This window comes from Cyprinus carpio, chromosome B16, assembly GCF_018340385.1.
Source record: "Cyprinus carpio isolate SPL01 chromosome B16, ASM1834038v1, whole genome shotgun sequence".
Taxonomy (NCBI): domain Eukaryota; kingdom Metazoa; phylum Chordata; class Actinopteri; order Cypriniformes; family Cyprinidae; genus Cyprinus; species Cyprinus carpio.
Genome location: NC_056612.1, coordinates 12,835,461 through 12,859,548, shown reverse-complemented (window position 1 = coordinate 12,859,548; position 24,088 = coordinate 12,835,461). Strand labels below are relative to the sequence as shown.

The following is a 24,088-nucleotide window of genomic DNA, read 5'->3' as shown; positions in this document are numbered from 1 at the left end:
TGAATTCATGAATTCACACACGCTTGCATAACTTTGTATATTTTATATGTTTATTAATGCCTTGAGCAGTTTGTGTTTATGCAAATGTACAGATGTGAGATCACTACAGCTATATTACAATATGAAAATAAAGCACTTGTTCTTTAACAAAGCTTGCTTGCTAACATAACATATTGCTTTTTACATTTTTTCCCCGTTTTGCATATAATCTAGAACTTGAGTACATCTGAAGGTGACAATCACAAAAGTTCAGTTTTTATTAGATTATTTAATAGGGACCCCTGGTGGACAGATCTGTCCAATAAGGATTTTGATACAGACACACACATTGTACATTACAATGTAAAGAAGTAAATAGAATTTACAAAAAAAATCACTGAATTTAAATGAGCATTTATTTTGCTCAATATGCACTAAAAAAATTAATAAAAAATACTGTCACCTACATGTTTAGAAACAAATGTGCAAGAAAGATGTACCTGTACACAACAACTTCAATGGGGCAGAACCCGTCAATAGACAAATGTATACCTTTTATAAAATGCTTGCCGAGTAATACGAATTAAGCCTTTAAAAGGTCTTTTATAATGCCATTATGTTCTCAGGATTAGAAATATCACATATTAAAAATGTCCCTGTCTCTGCAGATAGCACATACATAGCCTTATCATCATCAAAATAATGCCAGTTTATGAAAAAAATCATTATCAATTAAATTTACATTTCATTTATACAACATGAATGTATTTCATGTTGTATTTCTATAACATTGGGCTGATGGCAATATATAATACATTTTAAATGCAACAAATAAGTTCATTATATATACAATTTATGTATAGAATTTATATAAATTATATTTTAAATAAATTATTCACCTAAATTATAATAATTTATATATTTATAATAACAATAATAATAGTAATAATGTTCTTATATAATGCAAGTAATTTATTTTTTAACATATTTTTTAATAGAAAAGAGTAATGTTTGAATAGGATTAACTGGTTGGAATAAAAACAACCTTGTTATGGCCAGTAACCATGAATATTAAAATTGGCATTAAAAAAAAACACAGTAAAATGTAGCATGAAGTAATAAAAGCGCCATATACAGTTTAAGACATTAATTGTAGAAATGCCACAAATCTTTTGTAATTAACAATTACCAATATGAAAAAATCATTTTTTTTGGTTTTGTTTTGTTGTTTAACACTAAGCTGTCGCCCCCTGCCGGACACACAAAGAAAATACTCTTAAAACACTGAGGATACAAACTGCTGAGAAAGGTTCAAGACACTGTTCATTAAAAATTAGTGAGTTTCTCTTTTTTTAGCATGTTGTGCTATTAGCGAAACTACATATTCTATTTAGTCTGTTTTTGATTTACACTCATAATATAAAGTGATTAAATTAACAACAAACTTTAGTCTCAAAATCTTAAGTAGCTTTTTTTTAATAGTTAGTAAGGTAGTTGTTAAGTTTAGGTATGGGGTAGGGTTAAGGGATCTAAAATGTAGTCATGCAGAATAAGTCATTAATATGTGCTTTATAAGTACTAATGAACAGCCAATATCCTAGTAATATGCATGATAATAAACTAGTTAATAGTGAGAATTGGTCCTTACAAAAGTATTACAGTTTTTGTTGTATTTATTTGTTTTATGATATGATAAAGAATGGAAATGAAAGAAGAATGTAAAATTATGCTAGTAGCTCACTAAAAGTACCGATAACACTGAATAGCTAAAAAATTAAAAGACTAAATAAAAGTAGTGCATTATACTCAAATCATACTTTAATCAAAAACAGATCATGTGCAATAAAAACATAGCCCCTACACTTAACACATAGTCCAATAAAAATATACCCCCCCTCCCCCCTTTTCATAATAGCACACAAACTTTTGCATTGAAAAACACATTACACAACTGAACAATGATTCATTCAGTGGTCACTTTTCATTCAATATGAGTTTAGTGTATCAGTGTGATGAGAATCCATCTGTAGAAAGGAATCTGTCAATCATGTCAAATGATCTCTCTGGTTGATCATAAGGCAAAATGTGCCCGCCTCCCCTGACAATTACCTACAGTGAGGAAAAAAAAAAAGTTATGAATGTATTTTTACAGTTGATATACATTGGCAACATAATTACAGCAAATGATTTTTTTTTATATATATAAATAATAATAATAATAATAATAATAAATGTATTAAATGTAACTTATTTTACACATTATTTAAATACATTTACCAAAATTATTATAGTTATAAAAAAAAAATGAATTTGTTTATCTACTGATGAGGATGTAAGCAGATTTTGGAATTAACAAGAGACAGAATAGCTATGGCTTTCAGCCAGTGATGATATAATATATTGGTTGATAAATTACATATACTGATCTAGCAGTACTGCGAACCCTCACCTGAAAGAACTCTCCCACTTGTCGTACGTAACCTGCCACTTCAGTATCACTAGGCTGGACCTTCCAGTGGAAGCGCTCCGCTTTTTTATACTCGTCCGCTTTAGACCAGTTCACTGTGGGCAGGAAGCGCTCAGTCAGAGGGGCTGCGACGATGACATCAAGCTGTCCACTGTAGATCAACACCTGTGAACACACGATCGGATCAAGTTATTTGTACAGTTCTCAATTATTGTATTGCTTTGCATTATGTTTTGCTCCACAAAATAAAAACTACAGAGCTTTGATCATAAAACTAAGCATTTAAATATTTTACTAGGACATGTTATTATAGAGTGACAGCTAATCATTTTATGTAAATAGTCTGCTATACTGTTATAATGATCTAATTTACTTTTAATAAAAACTGAATTGTATAGTTTTGCTAAGTTTGAGCCTCTGAATAACATTGAGGTGCCTTGACAAAAAAAAAAAAAAAAAAAAAAAAAAAAAAAAAACCAACATGCAAAATTTTTTAAGATTTGTTTTTAATATTTTGTCTAAAGGTTCAATAAACAGTTCCTTAAAAAAATCCAGATTTTACATGGTGAAATTGTTATTTTAATTTAAATTAATGGCATTCTATTAAATCGTTTTTGCTATAAGTGTTTTTTAAAACTGGCTTATTTTATATGCCAGATTTTACATGGTTGATTATTTTTATTTTAATTAATGCCATTCTGTTAAACCATTGTTTTTTTTTTTAGATGATAATAGAGGTAAATATACATTTAAAACACAGAAGAAATTGATAAACTATCAGCCGATTAAAAAAAGAAAAGAAAAAAGAAAAACACCTCACATTTTGTCCCATAATCAATATGGTAGCAACATATTGCACATCCCTAAACCTAAGGATTAATATGATTAAAGAGTTATGTCATATAACAAAGGCCATAAAATTCCCAACCCAATCAATGAAATTGTTTCCTCACTCTATAGTTGTCCATGAGGATGCCCAACCAGGGTTTGATGGACTTCATGACATCCTGAAGCAGATGCTTCTCGACATCTGAGCCGTCATGGAATGTAAGATTTCCAACATGGATTGAACGTCGAACATCTGGCAGAGTCACAAACGCTGAAAAGTACTCCTGGTCTGGAGGTTCCTGTTTAGGGAAAAGCACATAATGAGACAACTAGCCATTCAAATCAAGGACAGCTTTTTCCCATCCATTTGCTTGTAATGAAGTGTGTGGGTACCTGACACTGCATGTAGTTGAAGTAGTTGGTGCAGCCAGTGACGTTTTGGAAGTAAGAGGGATAAGGAGTAAGATCACCATTCAGTAAGCTGTCAAAAACCTGCCGGAGAGACGAGATGTTTTCAGAACGGATGTAATAAAGAAGACGCAGGGTGTCCTGATTTATCACACTCACCTGAAAGGCCTCCACCCATCTCTGCTCCTGGATGAGTTTGACTCCTGCATCTGTCTGCATCTGCACATGCTGCCTCTGCAGTTCATCCACGAGACCCGTCTGATAGAGGAAATCTGCATAACCTCCCAGCATCTGAGACCAATGTGGATTATTAGAGAGATTAAACTCCATATATGAACAAAAGTCAAATTTGTGTGCTTTTCACAATACATATCTGGCATCTGATGAGTTTAAAAAAGGAAATATAATTTTCATTCACCAGTTCAGGGTCACACAGACCATCTCCAATGGCCACTCCTTTGAAGTTGATCTTCACTTTGGCGGAGGGATTGTTCTTGTGGATGTAGTAGCCAATTGCTGGAACATACTTTCCTGCATATGACTATGGATTTTACATAGTTAACAACACAGTATTTTGACGGTACAAGAGAGTAGGATTCTGATTGTATCAATCCAAAATGAGGTCCACTTCCTCACCTCGCCTGTAGCGTAGAACGGATTAGACTGGAACTCACTGAATATCTGGAAGAACTGAGTCAGGGCACTGCGGAGGGGGCAAAAAACCCTAATATTTATCACATACATCTCACGTTGTCTTAGATATACAGTACACTTTTGTCACTGTACCTGTACAAGTCTCTGCCCACATCATCCTGGTTTTGGGCAAATCCTCGGTCATCCTCAGTGAAACTCCATCCTGTCCCAACCAAAAATAAACGACAAATATCCATCTAGTATGTATAATTAAATTAAAACATGTCATAGAAACACTGGATTCACATACTGTATTAGCATATTTGCAGTAAGGCTGTCAAGTGATAAAATACACGTGATTTGTTTAATTTACTCAGTTCCCTCTTAAAGAAAGAAATCATGTGTGTAATAATTATATTTTTAGATTCTGTGTGGATGATGCACAAGACAGAAAATATGTATCTCCATATAAAGACACTCAGATGTATGCAGCAATGCTCTTTACCTCATTTCAGAAAGAAAAAAAATATATATATATATTTTCCATATTTAATATACCACGTGTAGGAATATTAACTGACAGCCCACATTTGCAGACATATCAATCCGATTCTGAAATAATTAAAATACACCGAACTCACCAGCAGACATATGACAGTATCAAATTTTCATGTTGTGATAATTACTAAAGCTTTTATCACTGTATTATCATGATATTAAAATAAGTTGCAAAAATGTTGTCATAATACAGTATAACAGGTTTAATAACTTTTTTCTTATAACAAGAGGAACTGAACATTTAAATACAATATAGCAATAGACAAAAACGGTATAATGTAAACTGAATTAAAATTCAAAAAGAATTATAAAGAACAACAGGTAACACTTGACAATAAAGTCTCATTAGTTAACCTTAGTTAATGCACTAACATTAACAATGAGCAACAGCAACATTTGTTACAGAAGTTATTATTCTTTGTTTAAAAAAAAAAGTTACCATGTTAGCTTGAGAGTCGAGACCATTAAATAATTATTACAACTTTGATTTTAATAACGTGTTATTAAATGTTCAAATTAACTAAGATATATAAATGCTTTAGAAGAAAATTTCATTGGCAGTTTATGTTAATTAATGAATTAACTAATGTTAACAAATGGTGCCTTAATTGTGACGAACAATAAAGAACAAAACATTTTTGAACAATATCAAAAATGTTTTGTGCGATGAACTGTGTTTTGTATTAACAAGTTGATGAGAAAATTATTATTCTATTTTGAAGTGTCCACGAAAACAATATCGTGCATGTTCATTTTCGTGATATATTGTATTACAGAATACCGGAACGTCTACTCACCGGGTTGTCGATGTAAAGAACAGAGTACCGTGATGTCCAGGGGAAATCCCTATAGCCCACTGCAGGATGACATTAAAGGGTTAAATTCTAACATTTTAAGGTAATTTCATACATAGATATCTCAAGTGTAGGGTTTCACTATTAAGCAAATAAAAATTCCTTTCTGGCCCATTTTAATACAATGTTCATAAGACACAGAAACAACATGCTAATCTCCATCAACATAATGTAACACAGCATACAGGCATTTGTACTCACATGTGAGGTTCTTGTGTACAAAATATGGGCCGTGCTCCACAAACAACCCAAACATTGAGGTCCCTCCAGGTCCTCCCTGAAGCCATAGCAGCACCGGAGCCGTCTCTGGTCTCTCCTAAACACAGAAAAACATGCTACAATAAAGAAGTTTGCAGTAATTACATCACTGAATCTAAATCAGAAAAAAAAAATGCTTGTTGTGAACAACTTCTGAAAACACCTGACTTAAGTGTTGCCAACTGACGCAGAAGCTGCAGTCAGCAGATCAGTCTTATCTTTAGTGCTATTCATGCACAGTGTCAAAAAAAATTAAATAAAAGTGCATAACATTATATTACCTGGGCAGGGAAGAACCAGAAGAAAAGGTTACTGTTGTAAGTCTTGTTCACAGTGAGATATCCTGAGTAACTCTTGACACTGGCACCAGGAAGGGGTCCCACCAAACTCAGTTTTTTGGCTGCATATCCACAATACAAAAAAGAAAGTATATTAGCATACAGGTCAGAAACATCAGTGTATTATGATAGCAGTTATAATTTGTGGACAACCAAAGTAAATTCAACTGATCTATCAGTCTCCCACTAACTTCTCCATAATACGGAAAATACCTTATAAAGACTTTTCTATAAAGATAACTTCCTATTTATCAGATTTTGTGAATTAAAGTAAAAGAAGAACGGAAGAAGAGAAACTGAATTTATTCTATGCAAACAGCAAGCATACCTTCTTCTATCTTGCCTTCCTCCAGATAGGGGGTGAGCATCAGAGGTTTGCCCGGGTCAACTCCAAAACGTGTCCCGCTCACGCGGTGTGATTTCCGGCAGAAGAACGAGGAACAGCCGCGGGAGCTGACCGACTCCAGAAGAGCCCAGAGGAACAGCAGCCTAAGCGTTTCCTTCAGCATTATAGAGTTTAACTGCAGACAGCAAAGAAATATGACACGGGGATCAAAGATCCAGCTTGATATTAAAAGGCTCGCATTACCTGCAACCTGTTATTACAAGCCTAAACATATCAGATGAGAGCAAAGACGACACATCTCTTTTCAGTCTGTGAATTATCGAAAATAAACAACATACGTACATAATGCGGCATATTATGTTATGAATATGTGAACAGGAAAGATCATGTGCAGGAATGGCAGGTGTGATAACTTATCAAAAACAAATAATTGATCATTTATATACATCTTGTTTTCCTGATCAGTAATAATAATAGCGTTACCTTGAAGCCAGATGCCAATCGGAAATCCAGAAGCCGTTTGCATCGGTATATGAAACTACAAGTAATTGCAAATCAGTTTGTGGTCACGCTTTGAATGTGTTGCAGTCACATGACTATATGGCATCGAAGTCATGTGATCGCAGTGATTCCAGGAACACTGACCCCTACAGGCCCATTTGAGAGAAGCAGTCGGCATGTTCAATGGTTTTTTGTAGGCAAGACGTTAACATATCTACAGAAGATGATTTTTTAAAATAAAGCAACTCTGAGAGAAGCAGTCCCCAACACAATATACAATATTATGCAATATGCATTTGCTGTGTAACAGAAAAGGCCAAGTTGACACAGTTTTGCCTTAGTTAATAGGCTTTTTCTCAGAGTTGCTTTATTTTAAAAAATCATCTTCTGTAGATATGTTAACGTCTTGCTTACAGAAAATGCATTGTGTTTTAGGACTGTTTTATGAGTATGTTATGGGCATGAGGGTGATTTTGGCCTGTCCATCATCAGAAGTCTTGACCTTATCAGCTGTGGGATACAAACAGAATTTCCATTACATGCTGACTTTAACTTATTAATTAAGTATTAAAAAGGGATACAAACAGAATTTGCTTTGTTCGTCTTCGGAACACAATTTAAGAATTTTTGGATGAAAACCGGGAGGCCTGTGACTGTCCTATAGACTGCCAAGTAAAAAACAGTGTCAAGGTCCATAAAAGGTATGAAAGACATCGTCAAAATAGTCCATCTGCTATCAGTGGTTCAACCGTAACGTTATGAAGCGATGCAGAATACTTTTTGTAAGTGAAGAAAACAAAAATAAAGACTTTATTTAACAATTCCTTTGTCAACGGTCACCTCTGTCTCTCTCCATATCACCGTATGCTTTGTATGCTCTTCTGTGTCATCCGCGCCACAAGGATGTGCTGTTTTCTTTCAAATCAAAGCTAAATACACGTAGAAACAGCGCATCTGCTTCATAACGTTATGGCTGAACCACTGATGGCAGATGGACTATTCTGACGATGTCTTTCATACTTTTCTGGACCTTGACAGTATAAGTTACTCTGTAGTCTATGGGACAGTCACAGGCCTCCCGGTTTTCATCCAAAATATCTTAAATTGTGTTCTGAAGACAAACGAAGCTTTTACGGGTTTGGAACGACACGGGGGTACACACGCCCACTGCAATGAGTTTAGAAGCTGAGAAGTGCCAGGACAATTTTTAAATATATCTCCGATTAGATTCGTCTGAAAGAAGAAAGTCATATAAGCCTACACCGAAGGTGAATAAATAACAGGCTAATTTTCATTTTTGGGTGACCTAACCCTTTAAAAATTGTGACTCCCAAGAAGAAACATAATGATGAGTAATAAATATTGTTTTTAGCAGTGTTGACTGCATGCCCTCAAACTATTTAATTGATGTTTATTGCTAGAAATTATTGGTTTAAACTGTATTTAAACACATCTCAAATGCTGGTTACAAACCTTAGGGTAAACCTAAAAAACAATGAGTAACAGAAAAATATTTAGTTTGACCTATTGAGATTGACATTAAACATTTTCTAAAGGTAGCCTAGTCCCATATCTTTTTACTGCCCCTTTTTTTAGACAGGAAAAAGAGGACATAGGTCTCCTTTATACTATATTTGTAGAAAGTGCAACATGCTTTTCAAATGGGTGTGACAAAATTACATGTCTTTAAAGTGTACAGTGATGTAATAAACTACAGACATTTGATGTTTTTAAAATGAGCCACTTTTCACGCTAGGTTAATTTTTATTAGATGGTAATTTATCAAGCATATTTGATATAGCTATCTTGCAACAAAACAAGCATTTTTAAAAAAGTAAGGGAACACCAACTGTACCTTTATTGCTGCACTGTGTTACGCGCATTATGTAACTTTGCAGTATGTCAAAGCACAGGAAAGCCATAATTTTTAAACATGCAACATTTCTGAACAGCAAAAGGAACGCAACTTTCTTATATGGTCACAGAAGCACACAGCTGAGAGGCATTACAGCACGGTCAGGTAGACAGGAGGAATGTGCGCGCGTCTCTTCCTCTTTAAGAAGGCGGATTCGCCTCTGAACACACTGTGTTTGTTACGAGCCTTGAAGCGGCACATGGAAGCGACACAGTCAAATCCCTGTCTCTGAATATGGCGAAACTTACTGGCACTGACAGCACACGGAACGGCCGGGAAGTTTTTTTGAATTCTGCTTTTCATTACGATGAAGAGTAAATGAGTTGTCACGTTTTCTGTACGTATATCTGAGGTTGTATCAACTAGTTTCATCATATGGTTCTTCTGCTGCCACACACGCGCCTGTAAATGCGACAGCGCTGGCGACTCCCGTCTGATCTGACACTCACAGCTGGATATTATCGGCTGTTTAGGAGCAACTCTGGAGAGCAGAAAACAGGTCAGGAGAGCAGAGACTGAGATGGAAGTGCTGTCAAGCCCTAACAGACGCCAGTAAGCGGGTAGATTCAGTGAATTAGACGCGATGGCAGCGTCCAGCAACTCAAGTCTGTCGGGTTCCTCCGTCTCTTCGGGTGAGTATAGCCTACTGATGAATCACAATCAAACAGGACTATTTTGTTTGGGAATCTGAATATGCAAGCAGTTGGCGAGACGATAGCAGAATGGAGATGGTTGGCACTGGTAGTTTAATTTCTGTGGTTTTGGATGTAATTAAAGCAGACGGGATAGAACACGGTGAATACATGTGTGTCATACCTTTTTTTAATTCAGGGTGAACTATACCCACCTTTGACTTCCTTCACCAATGCAAAAGCATGCAGTCGTTGCTATCACCAGTGCATGCTAGCAGATGATTGTGTAATGTCACACTCACTGTGCACGAGTTTTAAAGGCCACCTCTATCTGATCATACTTGCATGATAGCAAAAATAGACTCTTTAGTTTGATCATGATAACTGGTGGAAACTACAAATCAAAAATGTGCACCCTGTTGAATTGTAATGCCAAATAACATATTTCTCAGTGAGGTATCATTGGTTACTGCATGCACTGAAATTGTATGTGGAGCTATAAGCATTTTGTTTTTTTCACCTCTCGATATAGGCTTTATTAAAGTCATATATCAGCCCTTTACCATAAAGTCCAAAAATAATAATATAACTTTTATCTTATATTTTGTGAGTTTTATTTAAAAACTTTACATAATCAGTCATGTTACCATGATTTTGTACAGTAAATAACAGATTATCGAGAAAATATCTGCATGTAGTGCCATGACCTTGAGTACAAGGCTATTAGCTAATTGTTAAATGAACCGTGCATTTATAACATATATCATGACACATTTTTATTTGGAAATTTACCTTGAAATGACATAATGCAATTGATTAACATTGTGTTTATTGAAGCTGGCTTGAAATTAATCCACTCAGATGTATATCATAATATGGAAAAAAGATTTGTCGTTTCTTCCAATTCACCACAACTTTAGAAGTTAGTTTATTAATATTGGATTTATTTTAAAAAAGAAAACAGTCTACTACCAATTAAGGTCTTTCTGTCAAGATTTTTACTGTTGTGCAGAAATGTCACCCTTTTAAAACGGAAAAGACTCATTTCGTGGAATGACCCATGTGTAATTTGGGCATAACAGCAACAGTATGATGTCAGCATTGTTTATAAATTTGTCATCAGTGTCAACTGTTGATATCCCAAATAAATCACTGCCAGTAATGCCAACAACAACATGTTTGGGGTTTTTTGTGTCCATTTCAACATGTTGTAACGTGGGAACCAAAAACTGGTTTGGACACATCCAGTACAAATGCACTTCCCACCCATTGTCTCAAGGGATCTAGGTTACAATAGGCCTATATATCCTAAATCCCAACATCTCAGATTTTTTTTTTGCATCTAAAATGACTCATCAAACGTTTTCATAGGCGTGTGATGAAAACTAATTACCCTAAAAGCTGTTCCTCTCTCTGTTTTATTCACTCGAAAGATTTTCTATTATACTGATCTTATTATCCCCAAGAAATTATTGATGTTGAAAATGAGCTTTTAAAATCACCTGTCCTCTTCCTAGCTGGGTGTCATGTGGTGTTTAAGCTGCATTATCACATGTAAGGAAGTTTGACAGTCGATATACTAACCTTCACATACAATTACTTGTTACATTTTAAAGCCTATTACATTATTTTCACACAGATACCCAACTGACCTACTACACATTTAAATCTTCACCATATAGGCTACTCTACTGTCCAAAAGTTTAGGATTGGTAGGTTTTTCTCTGCCGTTTATTTAATCAAAAATACAATAAAAACAGTAATATCGTGAAATGTCATTATAAAATAACTGTTTTCGATTTTAATACATTTTAAAATGTAGATTGGCAAAGCTGAATTTTCTGTAGCCATTTCTCCAGTCTTCAGTGTCACATAATCCTTTGGAAATTAGTCTAAAATGCTGATTTACAGCTAAAAAAAAAAATGTCTTATGGCAAACGTTGAAAACAGCTGCCTACCGTGATACATTTTTCATGATTCTTTTTAGTTCAAAAGAATAGCATTTTTTTTTTTTACATTTATAATGTGTTTTGTAACATTATAAATGTCTTTGCTGTCACTTTTGATCTTTTTGCTGAATAAAAGTATTAATTTCTTTAAAAAAAAAACTGAAAAAGTAAAAATAAAAAATCACACTGACCCCAAACTTTTGAACGGCAGTGTATATAGTGACTTATTTACATTTTGTGACCTTAGATAAGAAACAAACATTGGGTGGAAGGGGAAGCACCGTCCCCGAATGCACCGTAAGACACAAAACAGAGTAAAAAGCGTCAGGTTGGCTGGAGGTGTGAGAAGCACAAAAGAGTGTGCAGGTGTTTAAATACACTGATCACAAGTGTGAGGAGAGATAAGGTTGGAAGCACGCTCAGAATCACTCCCACACAGAAATGCACGTTAACACCCTGTTCTCATGCTGTGCTGCTCGGCATTGCGTTTTTTAAGAACAGAAGGAGGGATGTGTGATCTGAGGGACAGTACACCTCTCAAGGGAGTACAAGTTCAAATAACAAGCTTTGTTGAATGGGTGTGTTAAGAAGAACCGTTTTCGTGTAGGCACTCATTTCATTAAAGCTCAATGGTGACCTTGGGAGAGAAAAGAGAGAGGGTTTGTCTCATTCACTTCATGCTTGCTGTAACTCTTCATGCAGACGCACAGAACCACGACTTCTCCTACACGCCAAGCCACGGGCTCTTGAGATCCAGTAAAGGGATCAAGCCAAGCCATGACCCTCTGTGGTCACCATCCATTCCCAAATAGATTATCTCACATGCATGTTGCTGAAAAAGCAGAAGTGCACTGTGGCCACGAGGCATGCAGAAGGCGAGGAGTCTTTTCTGCCTGCGGTACGGAGAGCTGTCATTAGCTCCATGCCCCCGGTGTAATCATCGGATGCAGTATACCGCGCCTCTACCAGCCTCGCCGTGTCTGTCACAGGAGTATCATTATGTTAGAAAAAACATACGTTTTTGTTTTTTGCCAGAAATCTTGTTTCATCTAGTTTGGGTGCGTGTAACATGCACGTTCTGCTTTATATTAGCCAAGAACAGGGCTGTAAACAAATGCAGGGCAGACTGGCGAGATGGATGCCGCTCGGCTCAGCTCTTCTGACTTCAAAGGCCAATTCAAGCTTTGATGTTTCCCTAAAGGAAAACTGGGGCTGCAAGCTTGTGAAAGTTTCAGAAATGATGAAGCTGAAATTATGGGTGATTTCATGGGTTTGTGCTGATTTGATTTCTTTTAATCTGAAGGGGTGGTGTTATCTTAAGCTTAGGGCACTTGACCAGAAGGTCGCTGGTTTAATCCCAGTAAGGAGGACTCGCTTCTTCATTGTATCCTTGGGCAAGACATTTAACCCCAGATTGCTCCAGATAGATTGTCCCGGCCGTAAGTGCACTTTAGTAAGTCACTTCGGATAAGACTTCAAATAAAAGCATTTGATAAAGTATGAATCTGCAAGGCGTTCATTCTTTTAAAGTCATAGTGGAATGGAACTTACAATTGTACTTCTGTTATCTGACTTTTATGTGGTTTATCAAGTAATAAGTACTTGAATCTTAATCTTGAACTCACCATTACTTAAAGGGATAGTTCACTCAAAAATGGATGTTTTTATTTATTCTTGTTTTTATGTTGTTTATAAAGTAATGTTATAAAGCTACGAGAATACTTTTGTGCACAAAGAAAACCAAAATAATGGCCTTATTCAACAATTAGTCTCCTCTGCGCCATTTTGGTGAGTATTACATACATAAATAATTTATGCTGTTCTGGGTCAGCAGCACCGTATGCGGATACGCTGTTTACATTGTTTACACTTTGATCTGAAGATAAACAATGTGTCCGTGTACATACACTGCATACGTTGTTTAAATAATGCTTATATATGTATACATGACAAAATTTTGAGACTGTTACTATTTTTTAAAGAAAGTGCGGTCCCACTTTATATTAGGTGTATTTATACATTGAATCATTTGATACAGTGCACTTTTTATGTACACACATGTTTTTTACATTGTATCTCCATTTGCATTGAACTTTCCGCTTCGTAAATTTGCAGATATTGTTTATGCTCAAACAGCAACATTACAAACTAACTAACGTTAAAAAAAGTGAAATCGCAATGAACCACCCCTTTAAATGTTTGATTTGGACCAAAATTTTTTCATTTTGTCATTGACCCAAAAATGGTCCTTTTTGGTTTCATTTTGACTGCACGTCTGTGCTTAGTCATAGTCATCTTGAAAGCTATGTCTTTTTTCTGTGTTCTTCTGGTTCACTGGAGTTGAGATGAAGTGAATGCGAGTCCTACAACAGGAACTGATCACATGATTGAAAGCTCTGGTAAGCAAACAGCAAGAGAGATAACTCACAACAGTGATTGCGTGTCCTTTTACTCGGCCTCTTTGCATTTCAAGCAGCATCATATGAGGAGCAGCTCTGTTCTTAGTTCTGGAGTTGCTTAACATCAAAGTTAACAGCTAAGGAAAAAGAGAATAGAAGAACTCTTACAATCAATTCATGTGAACAAAATCACTCTTAAGCTGAAGACAGTCTGGTTAAATGTCACAGCGGCAGTCAAGTTAAAGAACCTCATTTTTCAAGGTCTGTACTAAGCTGTTGCACATAGCTAAAAAAAGCATGAATGAAGGGGTGAAAGACTGAATGGAACCTCAGCTTGTGATGACAGAGATGGTAAATGAGGCATGCACATCACTTACTGGCCCGAAAATAGTACTTTCTCTCCTTTGCTCTTCGGAAAGCTGCTCATTATTATAATCTTGTTTTTAAAGGCTTTCGTTTCTGACAGAAGCCACTGTAATATGGTCTGTTCATTAGTGGTCATCTTAATAGTTTCCATGGTTTCTCATGTGATTCCTGCTGTAATTTTACAGTCAGTAAGTCTGATGAAATAAGAGGCTTATTTAAGCCTGCAGTTTTATTGGTGGATGGAGTGTTGTTGAGAACCAGAGGAGAGAAGAGAGTTTTAATGCTCACCTCTTCCTGTGTCTCTGCATTTATTATTAATCACCTCTGTGGAGATCCCCATGGTCATCCATCACCCTCTGGAATCATCACATTACCAAACAATGGATCTCCCTGCTACCGATGTGTCTCTGTGCTTATGTACTGTACATGTGCACATGTGTGTGTGTGTGTGTGTGTGTGTGTGTGTGTGTATATATATGTGTGTAATCTCAGATGGCAGGCCCACTGACCACCAGCAATCTCTTCAGTGACCGTCTGATGCATTTTGCACACAAAACTGGAAAGCACTTTCTCTATCTGGCAAGCTCTAATCTGATTGACTGGCTTTACAACTTCCTGGAGAATGTGTTTACAGGGCTTTTTAGTAGTGTTTTTAAGTCAGGTTGATACATGAGCACAAACATTTGTCAGTTTTAGCAGAATCAAATCTTTCATAGTTTATTTTGAGACACTTTGTAAAGTCCTTATTATGACTTGATACTTTTTAAATATAATATAATTGTAACACTTTACTTTAGTGACCAATTCTCACTTTTAACAAGTTGTGTATTAGCATGTATATTACTAGCATATTGGCTGTTTATTAGTTCTTATAAAGCACGTTAATACCTTATTCTGCATGACCATATTTTAGATCCCTTAATCCTACCCCACACCTACACTTAAAGGGATAGTTCACTCAAAAATGAAAATGACCCCATGATTTATTCATCCTCAAGCCGTCCTAGGTGTATATGACTTTCTTCTTTCAGACAAATACAATCAGAGTTATATTTCAAATTGTCCTGGCTCTTCCAAGCTTTATAATGGCAGTAAATGGGTGTTGAGATTTTGAAGTCCAATAAAGTGCAGCCATCCATCATTAAAAGTGCTCTACACGGTCCCTTGGGGTTAATAAAGGACTTCTGAAGTGAAATGATTCGTTTGTGTAAGAAAAATATCCATAAAGCATTTAAAACTTTATAAACCGTAATCTCTAGCTTCCGCTAACTGTCCTACTCGCGTTCACGAGAGAGTGGCATTCCAGCAGATGATGTAAAATGTAGGCATAGCGTAAGCTCCGGTGAGAAGTGACAAATGTAGAAGCAAACAGGAGAGAGCAAAACAAAACACTGCTAATTAATTAGAAGTACAAGACAAGGATTTGTAAAGAAAAATGTTGGGAGGATTTCGATACAAGCCAAGAAGAGACTGGTTTTCCTTTGCTGTAAACAAAACTTGGTTCTTGTGAGACTGGCATATTCTCACTGGAGCTAACGCTACACCTACGTCATCCACTGGAAAGCCACTCTCTCGTGAACGCGAGTACGACAGTTAGCGGAAGCTAGAGACTATGTGTGTATGACAGTTGTGTGTATGACAGTTAGCAGAGGCTTGAGATTACAGTTTATGAAGTTTTGTATATGGATATTTTTCTTACACAAATGCAATCAATTCACTTTGGAGTAGAGCCCGACCGATATGGATTTTTGGGGGCCGATGCCGATGCCGATATTAACTCGAAAAGAGCCGATTTATAAGCCGATATTTTGATTTTGAAAATAAACTGGATATTAGACCCATTTCCTATAAACTACACTTACACAACATTCAATAGCAAAATATCTGCCTGTTCTATGTATGTGGGCTGTATAAACCATTTTCCAGAAGGGATTATGTTAAAAAAAGTCTTAGATTACAGTCTCAATGACTAAACAATTGCACATCAAAAGTATATATTTTTTAATGATCAAAAGAACACTGCATTAGAGGAATCTTTGCAGAAGTAGTCCCACACTTTGCTGCTACAGCGTTCACCTTTTTCAGCCATCTGTAGGGCAGAAAGAGAGACAGAGAAAGAATTAGCATGTGTATTAATAATATCACCATGTATCATTACTCATGTCATCATTAGAATTATAATAATAATAAACAGGGATCTCCTATGTATCATTAATATTGTAATTATTGGGATTTTTATATTTATATAAATATATTTTTTTATTTGTCAAGCAACAGGTATTACCTATTACCTACTTATATTTAACTATATTATTACAACATTTTCCTGTTATGTCTGTAAAGCTGCTTTGAAACAATCTGTAAAAAAGAAGAAAAAAAAGCGCTTGTTCAGCTCACATTTATTTACATGTCCCCTTTGGTTTAATATTTCTGACGCACCTACTGTAGTAACTGTAACTACACTATATTTGCTCTCACAGACACATTCACAACGGACCCGTATATCTTCTCCTCTTCTCTTTGTGCAGTCTGAATCAAAACATCGTCATGCGCTGGCGAACGTAAAGTTAGCCTACTGTTACCGGAAGATTACGGAATCATTTCGAAGTTGAATGGTTAACGTTAGTTTCATGAACACACCGCTGTCAATTTTGAGAAGAACCACCTTCAAACAAGTTAATAGCAAGCATTTAAGGGCCCTACTAAAAAGGAAGCTATGTTAGCGTTAGAATAACGTAACAGTTGTTGTTTTTTTTTCGAGCACACGCTGTACATAACTTCTAGTCATTTACTACACGCGCCCCCCCTGCCACAGTTACGCGGTCATTATGTGGGAAACACTGCAGATATATTTAGAATAAGTTAAACGCTAACGTTATAGTTTGACCTCTTATTATCGTTCGTGCTCTTCCACTGATAAACATGGTATTAGCTTGGTGGCTAATATAATATAGCAATGCATTAGCGGCTGTAAGTGATGTTACAGAATATTTAGTAGTGATAATGATAGGACCGTTAGCTAGAACTACCACACTGTTTTTATATACAGTGTATGAACTAAATCTACAATCATTTCACATGACGAACGACAGACTCACCGTCAAAAAAAAGTACATCTCCGTGGCTCGGCTGATAGCTTTCTTCTGTAGTGGATTTCTGGTGCTGTTGTCAACTGGGGAGTTGCAGAGCTCCCTCTGGTGGGCAAACTATGCAACACTCATAACATGAGTGAAGCATGAGACTCTGTTTCTCATGTTTCATCGGTCGTTATAAATGCCGATGCCGATTTAAATGCAATTAGCTCATATCGGCCGATAATATCGGCCGGCCGATATATCGGTCGGGCTCTACTTTGGAGTACTTTTTATGATGGATGGGTGGATGGATACGCTTTGTTGGACTTCAAAATCACATTCACTGCCATTATAAAACTTGGAAGAGCCAGGATATTTTAAAAAAATAATCCAATTGTATTTGTCTGAAAGAAGAAAGACATATACACCTAGGATGGCTTGTGGGTGAGTAAATCATAGTAATTTTTGGGTGAACTATCCCTTTAACAACTACCCTACTAACTATTAATAATCAGCAAATTAGTAATTTATTGAGACAAAAGTTGTAGTTAGTTATTTAATAGTAAGAATTGGTCCCCAAACTAAAGTGTGACTGAAAAAATATATACAATATTGTTTCATTTTCTAAATTTTGTTTTATGAACAGAATTCTTACAGCTAAATCACAATTATTATTCCAATATATTATTATTGGGTATTTTCATTAATAATAAAGATTAATAATAATAATATTTATTACAAACAAGTTCCTAAAATAGTTTATTTACTTGTTTATTCAAAAATGATTATACAATAATATTGAAAATATTTTTTTAGGATAATACAATAATATGAAAAAAAAAATTATGGTGATTATTTTTATAGATTAAAAAATATTTTTTATATTATTGTATAAACATTAAAAATATATATTTTTAGACTTGTTTGTAGACCATCACGCAAGTAAACACCACTTTCATTCCTTCAAAAAAAAAACTCAGTATGATTTTTTGATTATGTGACCAACAAAAGTTTGATTATTTCATGTTCTGGTTATCATAATAAACTTCATAAATGAACACGACTTCTATGAAATTTGAGGCCTAAATACAGTCACCATAAGTAAAAAGCTAAACGTAGGCTTAACAAACTACACCACGGTCATATGACTTCAGCGTCACCTCCATTAAGCTTCTGACAGCTCTTTAGTCTTTATTTAAAAACACTTTTTCTGAAAGTGTGGGTCAGAATAGTTTGCAAGAGCACAATTCTAAACATAATGGGTCTGCAAAAGCAGACTAGTAAGTAGATGAGTTTTGCTGTTCGGTATAACTGCTAACTTGTTTCCGGGTTTTGGCCTACAGAAAGCACTACAGGTAATATATACACAACACAACAAAGTCTCTGGATGGTTAAAATGTCAGTCAGACTATCTCTTCCTTCATAAGTGGGCAGTTTTTGGCTATAATCAAATGCATTGTAGACCAGACATTGTATACCGTTTGTCTACGTGAGACTGTGTGTGTGTTTCCTTTGCAAATCAGAAGTGAGGGGCTTCCAAGAGTAAATGCGCTTGTATGTGTACACACACAATAAAACAAAGGCATACAGCCTTACAGGAAAATACCCAAACCCACCCTCACTTGCATGCAGTGTTACAGGATAAACACACTTCATCTTGCCTTCCCTCACGATTGCTGCGGCTGATGCCTCGTCTCACACATAGTCACAAAATTCTCTGCATTTCTTGCCAGTTCTGTTCCTGTCTTCTCCACAGAATATCCCCATACTCTTTAAGCTCATTGTGTGAAGTGGAAGAGATGTGTGGGTTTGCGTTCTGTGCCTCAGAGAGACATAGAGTCTATATAATATACCCAAGCTCTTCCAGAGCAGCATACTGTACAGATGGCCTCCCCACAGGAGCTGGAACATGTCCCCGAAAACACTGGATCAGCACTAAATGTGTGTGTATTGCATATTCACATATGTGTTCACTGAAACAGACTGCTGTGTGTGTGGTTACGGTTTTGCCGACATTGTTGGTACCAAATGTCTCTACAGGCAGTGTTTTCTTCATAACTCTTTTGGGGTTTTTACACATCTAGACTTCACTTGACACAACAATAAAAGTCATTTTCATTTTACATGCAGTATTGACAGCTTCTTTGTGTATTGTTGCGTACAAACTAGCCAGTAGATACCAAAGCAGAACCATTCTGCATATTAAACAAAACAAAATGGTGTTTTGTTCCTGTGGCCTCAGTTCAAGCGGCACGTGAACCTATCATCTTCTTCTTTTTACTAGTTATAACACAAAATAAACATGAATGAACATCAGAAGGTATTTTGTTTCAACTCTGGAGAGGCATCAATACATCCAATCTTTCAAGTTTGAGTCCACCAATGTTAATCTACTCTTCTGTCTGGTTTGTTTGTCGGACAAAATTGCAGATTCATCATTATGATTGGTCAGATTGCCTGTCAATCAAGCTCTTTGCGAAGGGTCAGTTAAACCCAATGTAAAATCTGTGTGGGGAAACCTTTTTTTCTTATGCGAAATTCACTGACAGCATGTCTTGAATGAACAAAAGTGTGATGCAAACAATTTTTATAATAAATTTGTTCATTTATTACAAAAAAGTTTAATGTTTAACTTGTGTGAGTAGTACCTTTAACCTTTTCATATGAGGACAAGCAGTCTGTATTGATACTGGCACAAAACCTGCCTTATTTCTATAACTGAAATAAATAATAATATCCTGTAGTTAAGTAAAATGTTGCCATGGCCCTGTAAATGCTGTTGCTGTTGACAAGGAAACACTTCTCACAAGGACAGTAAACCTGAAAACACATATTGTAGGGACCAGCCAAGTGTTTAGCTGTAAGCGTTAGAAATTATAGAATGTATCAGAATGTCAAAATGTATAGAAAGTAATCGAATGATAGTGTATGTGTGTATGTGAGGCTGTTGGGATTAGATGGTATGTTATGTCAAGAGGTTTTATTAAGGTTGTGTTCCTCTGCATGCAGATATTTTAGACGGGGTGTTCATTTGAAGTGCATACTGGTAGTGTGCATCTGCATTTCTATGCGTGTTTTGCCTTAAGGAAGCTGGTTCCCTCTCATCCGCTGAGCTTTAATTTGTGTGAGAGATAAGAGTCTGCCCAAGAAAGTGTGAGCTGTGAGGGTGTGTGTGAGCTGCAGATAGTCGCCCAACTCTCCATCTCAAAGCAGCTTTAACGCTCTCAGAGTCTTCTAAGCAACCGAATCCTTCCTGCTCCAGCCCGAAATCAACAGCAAGTGACGTTTAGCATTACCCAGCCTGTAAAATATTACCTCAAATGGATGCCTTTGCTATATCACTACGGAAAAGTTGAATATGATAACAGCTTTTACAGCATATCTCCAACAATTTGTCATTGGCACATTGTAATCAGATTCATCTAGTCTCTTTTTTCAGTAATGGCAGACATTCCTAACAGATTGCCAGTAGTATTCAGACAGGAAATTTGCTTAATTAAAAGCCTTTTCTCCTGAGGACGGCAGCAACTCTGGAGTCTAATCAAGAAAGATGCAGTATAGTTAGATATTGTACAGTATCTTTATGTCACATCCTTTATTAGCCTTCACAAAGCACAACCTTCACCATTCTAATAGCACTGACTGCAATATTCTTCCTATTCAGGCTTTTCGAAGCTTTTGTTCACTTTTAATTGACATACTGCAAGTAGCCAGGAGCGTTTTGTGAATAGGCTGTCTGCACCTCCTGACCCCGAAGTTTCCTCCTTCAGTGTTCTCCAGGCTCTCTGTTAGATTCAGTGATAGTGAAAAGAAAACACCTGGCAGAACACCAAAAGAAATCACATTTTCCAAATGAGCCACTGAAGAATAATTCATTTTTTGTATTGTTTGCAGCACGCCAGCACCCCTGCGCTCCAACAGACAATACAACTTTCTAATCCAAACATACGCTCACATAAACACAGATTGAAAGCTAATCCATCTCACTTGAATACTGTAAAGTGGACATTGGGCCAATTAAAGGAATAGTTCAACCACAAATTTAAATTGGCCGAAAAAGTACTCACCCTCACACCATCCATGATGAATTTGTTTCTTTATTAGAGGCAATATATTACTTGCTCACCAATGAATCCTCTGCAGTGAATGGGTTCCATGAGAACAAAAGGACAAAAACATCACAATAAACCACAAGTAATCCACATGACTGAAGCTTGACTTAAGATGTTTTTTAAAGTCGTCTATCTATAATATTGCTTTCTCCAGTGAAAAGGTCTTCTTGTCTGAATCAGGTGAGGAATATGCACAATCAAGCACAGTTCAAAACAGTTGTCAAAACAAATATAGTGCATTTTTTTTTCACATTTTGTTATGTTACAGCCCTATGTTAAACTGCTTTAAATTACTTTTTATTCCACATCAGTCTACACTTCATACACCATAATGGCAAAGCAAAAACAGAACTATCACAATTTTGTAAATGTATTAAAAAAAATTAAATAAGTACACTGCATTAGTATTCAAACCATAGACTGTAAAAAAGATGGACGACTCACCTTCATTCACTTCAATTGAAGAAAAGTGAAGCCGCCATTGTCCCAATAGGGCACGGCCATATTGTGCTGATTTGGGACCAGAATCTGCCCTGTAGTGAACTTATTTTAAAAACGAACACCCTAACTTACATCAGCGTGATAAAATCTACATCAAGTGACATAAACCATGTTTGAAAACAAAATATTTAAAGTGAAATTTAATTATTTCGTTTGTCCCACATCCCATTAGATTGCATGGAGAGGGTGGGGTTTATGACCTATACTGGGACCAACCACCTGGGGGTGATCAAAATGTGATGGCTTCACTTTTGAGGACTAGTGTGGCACACTTGATTCAAACCCATAACTCAGTACTTAGCTAAAACACCTTTACAGCCTCAGGTATTTTTGGTTATGGTGCGACAAGCTTTGCACATCAGAATTTGGCAATTATCTGCCATTCTTCTCCTTACCTGTTCACCTCTCAAGCTCTGTCAGGTTAAATGGGGGCAGATGCACATTTTAGGTTTCTCCAGAAATATTTGATTGGACTCAAGCTCAGGATGTGGCTGGGCCACTCAAGGACATTCACAGAGTTGTCTATAAGCCACTCTTTCTGTGTGCTTAGGGTCATTGTCTTGTTGGAAGGTGAACCTTCTGCTCAGTCTGAGGTTCTGAATGCTCTGCACTGAGTTTTCAATAAGTCTATCTCTATATTTTGGTGCATTGAGCTTTTCTCCTACTCTGACGAGTCCCTCAGTCCCTGCAGCATGAGGCTGCTACCAGCACACTTTACTTTTGGGATGGTACTCTGCAGGTGATGAGCAGTCTTGTTTCTCACAGTCTGAGGGTCGTTTAGGTGCTTTTTTTGCAAATTCCAAGTGTGTTTTCATGCGTCTTCACTGAGGAGAGGATTGAGTTTGGCCAAACCGGCATAAAGCACAGATTAGTGGAGTGTTGCAGTGAAGTTTGTCTTTCTTTATGTTTCTCCTATCTCCACATATGACAACAGTTCTGACTTTATAACTCGCAATTGTGAATTTATATCACGCAATTCTGAGAAAGAAGTCACAATTGCTAGTTTATATCTCACAATTCTGACTTTATTACTTACAATTGCAAGTTTATATCTCACAACTCTGATAAAAAGTCACAGTTCACTTTTTTACATTTTTTTATTCAGTTGCGGAAACGGGCTTCCATACTAGCTATACAAACCTGATGTTGTTGTTTTTTCAGACGAATCACAGTAAGATTTTATCCCCAAATCATGTAGCCCTACTTCAGAATATCTTCTGGATCTTCTCAGAATATCTTCTCAAATGATATGAGGCACAGTTTATGACAGAATTATAATTTGTTGGTGAACTATCCCTTTAAATATTTAAATTTTTCCTCCATATTTTGTCCTGCACTGCTGCCTGCATGTAAAATGTTTTGCTTTACTCTGCTTCATGAATTACAAAGTATTAAGACCAGCAAAACATAAATCCAAACCTCAGCCAACATTTAAACTTCGCCATATCATCATCTTCCAGATAGAAAAAGGTCTAAATCGCTTGATGTTCTTGCTAAATGTTCTCCTTGCAAGCACATGCCAAAGCCTCAAACCATGCAATCCTTTCATTTTGGCCCAGCATAGCGATTGCTTTTTTTTTTCCAAGTCAAGGCATAATGGATATCTTAGCTTGGCAGCTCAGTTTTATATGTTCTTTTCACCTGTGGCTCTATAAACATATTTGACAAAATTTTTAGAATTTTGACGAGACGTATACAGAGTGAGCCCATGTTGTTTAACAGTTGTATGTTTGGTTGTAGAGGGTTTGGATGGAGCGCTGTGTGTCTTGTGGTTTTGGACTTTGAGCTTGTGTTTGGTTGTGAGCGTGTAGGCAGGGAGGAAATGCTGACTGGCCGCAGTAAAGTGCTGACAGTAAAAGAGACAGTGCCTGAAATAAGACATGAATCCATAGAGACCAGCACGTATTCAGGGAAGAGAAAAATACACACATTGATTTATGCATTCAAAGACACTTTGCTACTGCTACTAT

At 36.3% G+C, this 24,088-nt stretch overlaps 2 protein-coding genes across 5 annotated transcripts in view; one reads left to right on the top strand and one right to left on the bottom strand.

Moving 5' to 3' along the window:
• Window positions 1–1,779: 1,779 nt before the first annotated feature.
• cpvl (carboxypeptidase vitellogenic like) lies at window positions 1,780–7,311 on the bottom strand. Of its 2 annotated transcripts, none has more exons than XM_042740830.1 (13): window positions 7,153–7,311; window positions 6,652–6,844; window positions 6,267–6,385; window positions 5,929–6,043; window positions 5,671–5,729; window positions 4,469–4,548; window positions 4,319–4,385; window positions 4,101–4,223; window positions 3,842–3,973; window positions 3,668–3,766; window positions 3,400–3,573; window positions 2,429–2,611; window positions 1,780–2,088 (listed from the first exon to the last, which is right to left on the bottom strand). In XM_042740830.1, exons 2-13 carry the CDS (start codon window positions 6,830–6,832, stop codon window positions 1,984–1,986), a joined length of 1,437 nt encoding a protein of 478 aa, XP_042596764.1. In that variant the 5' UTR covers window positions 6,833–6,844; window positions 7,153–7,311; the 3' UTR covers window positions 1,780–1,983. The 2 variants fall into 2 exon arrangements, with proteins under 2 accessions (XP_042596764.1, XP_042596765.1); XM_042740831.1 differs by lacking the exon at window positions 7,153–7,311 and adding an exon at window positions 7,116–7,139.
• Window positions 7,312–9,206: 1,895 nt separating this feature from the next.
• The window catches only part of LOC109101318 (beta-chimaerin-like), a 40,526-nt gene continuing 25,644 nt past the window's right edge, over window positions 9,207–24,088 (top strand). The window contains exons 1-2 of one of the 3 annotated variants that reach the window (XM_042740823.1): window positions 9,207–9,422; window positions 9,559–9,717. In XM_042740823.1, the coding sequence (XP_042596757.1) occupies window positions 9,669–9,717 (49 nt within the window). In that variant the 5' untranslated portion in view covers window positions 9,207–9,422; window positions 9,559–9,668. Of the gene's footprint in view, window positions 9,718–24,088 lie in introns of all 3 variants that reach the window. The other 2 variants (XM_042740822.1, XM_042740824.1) reach the window with 2 other exon arrangements.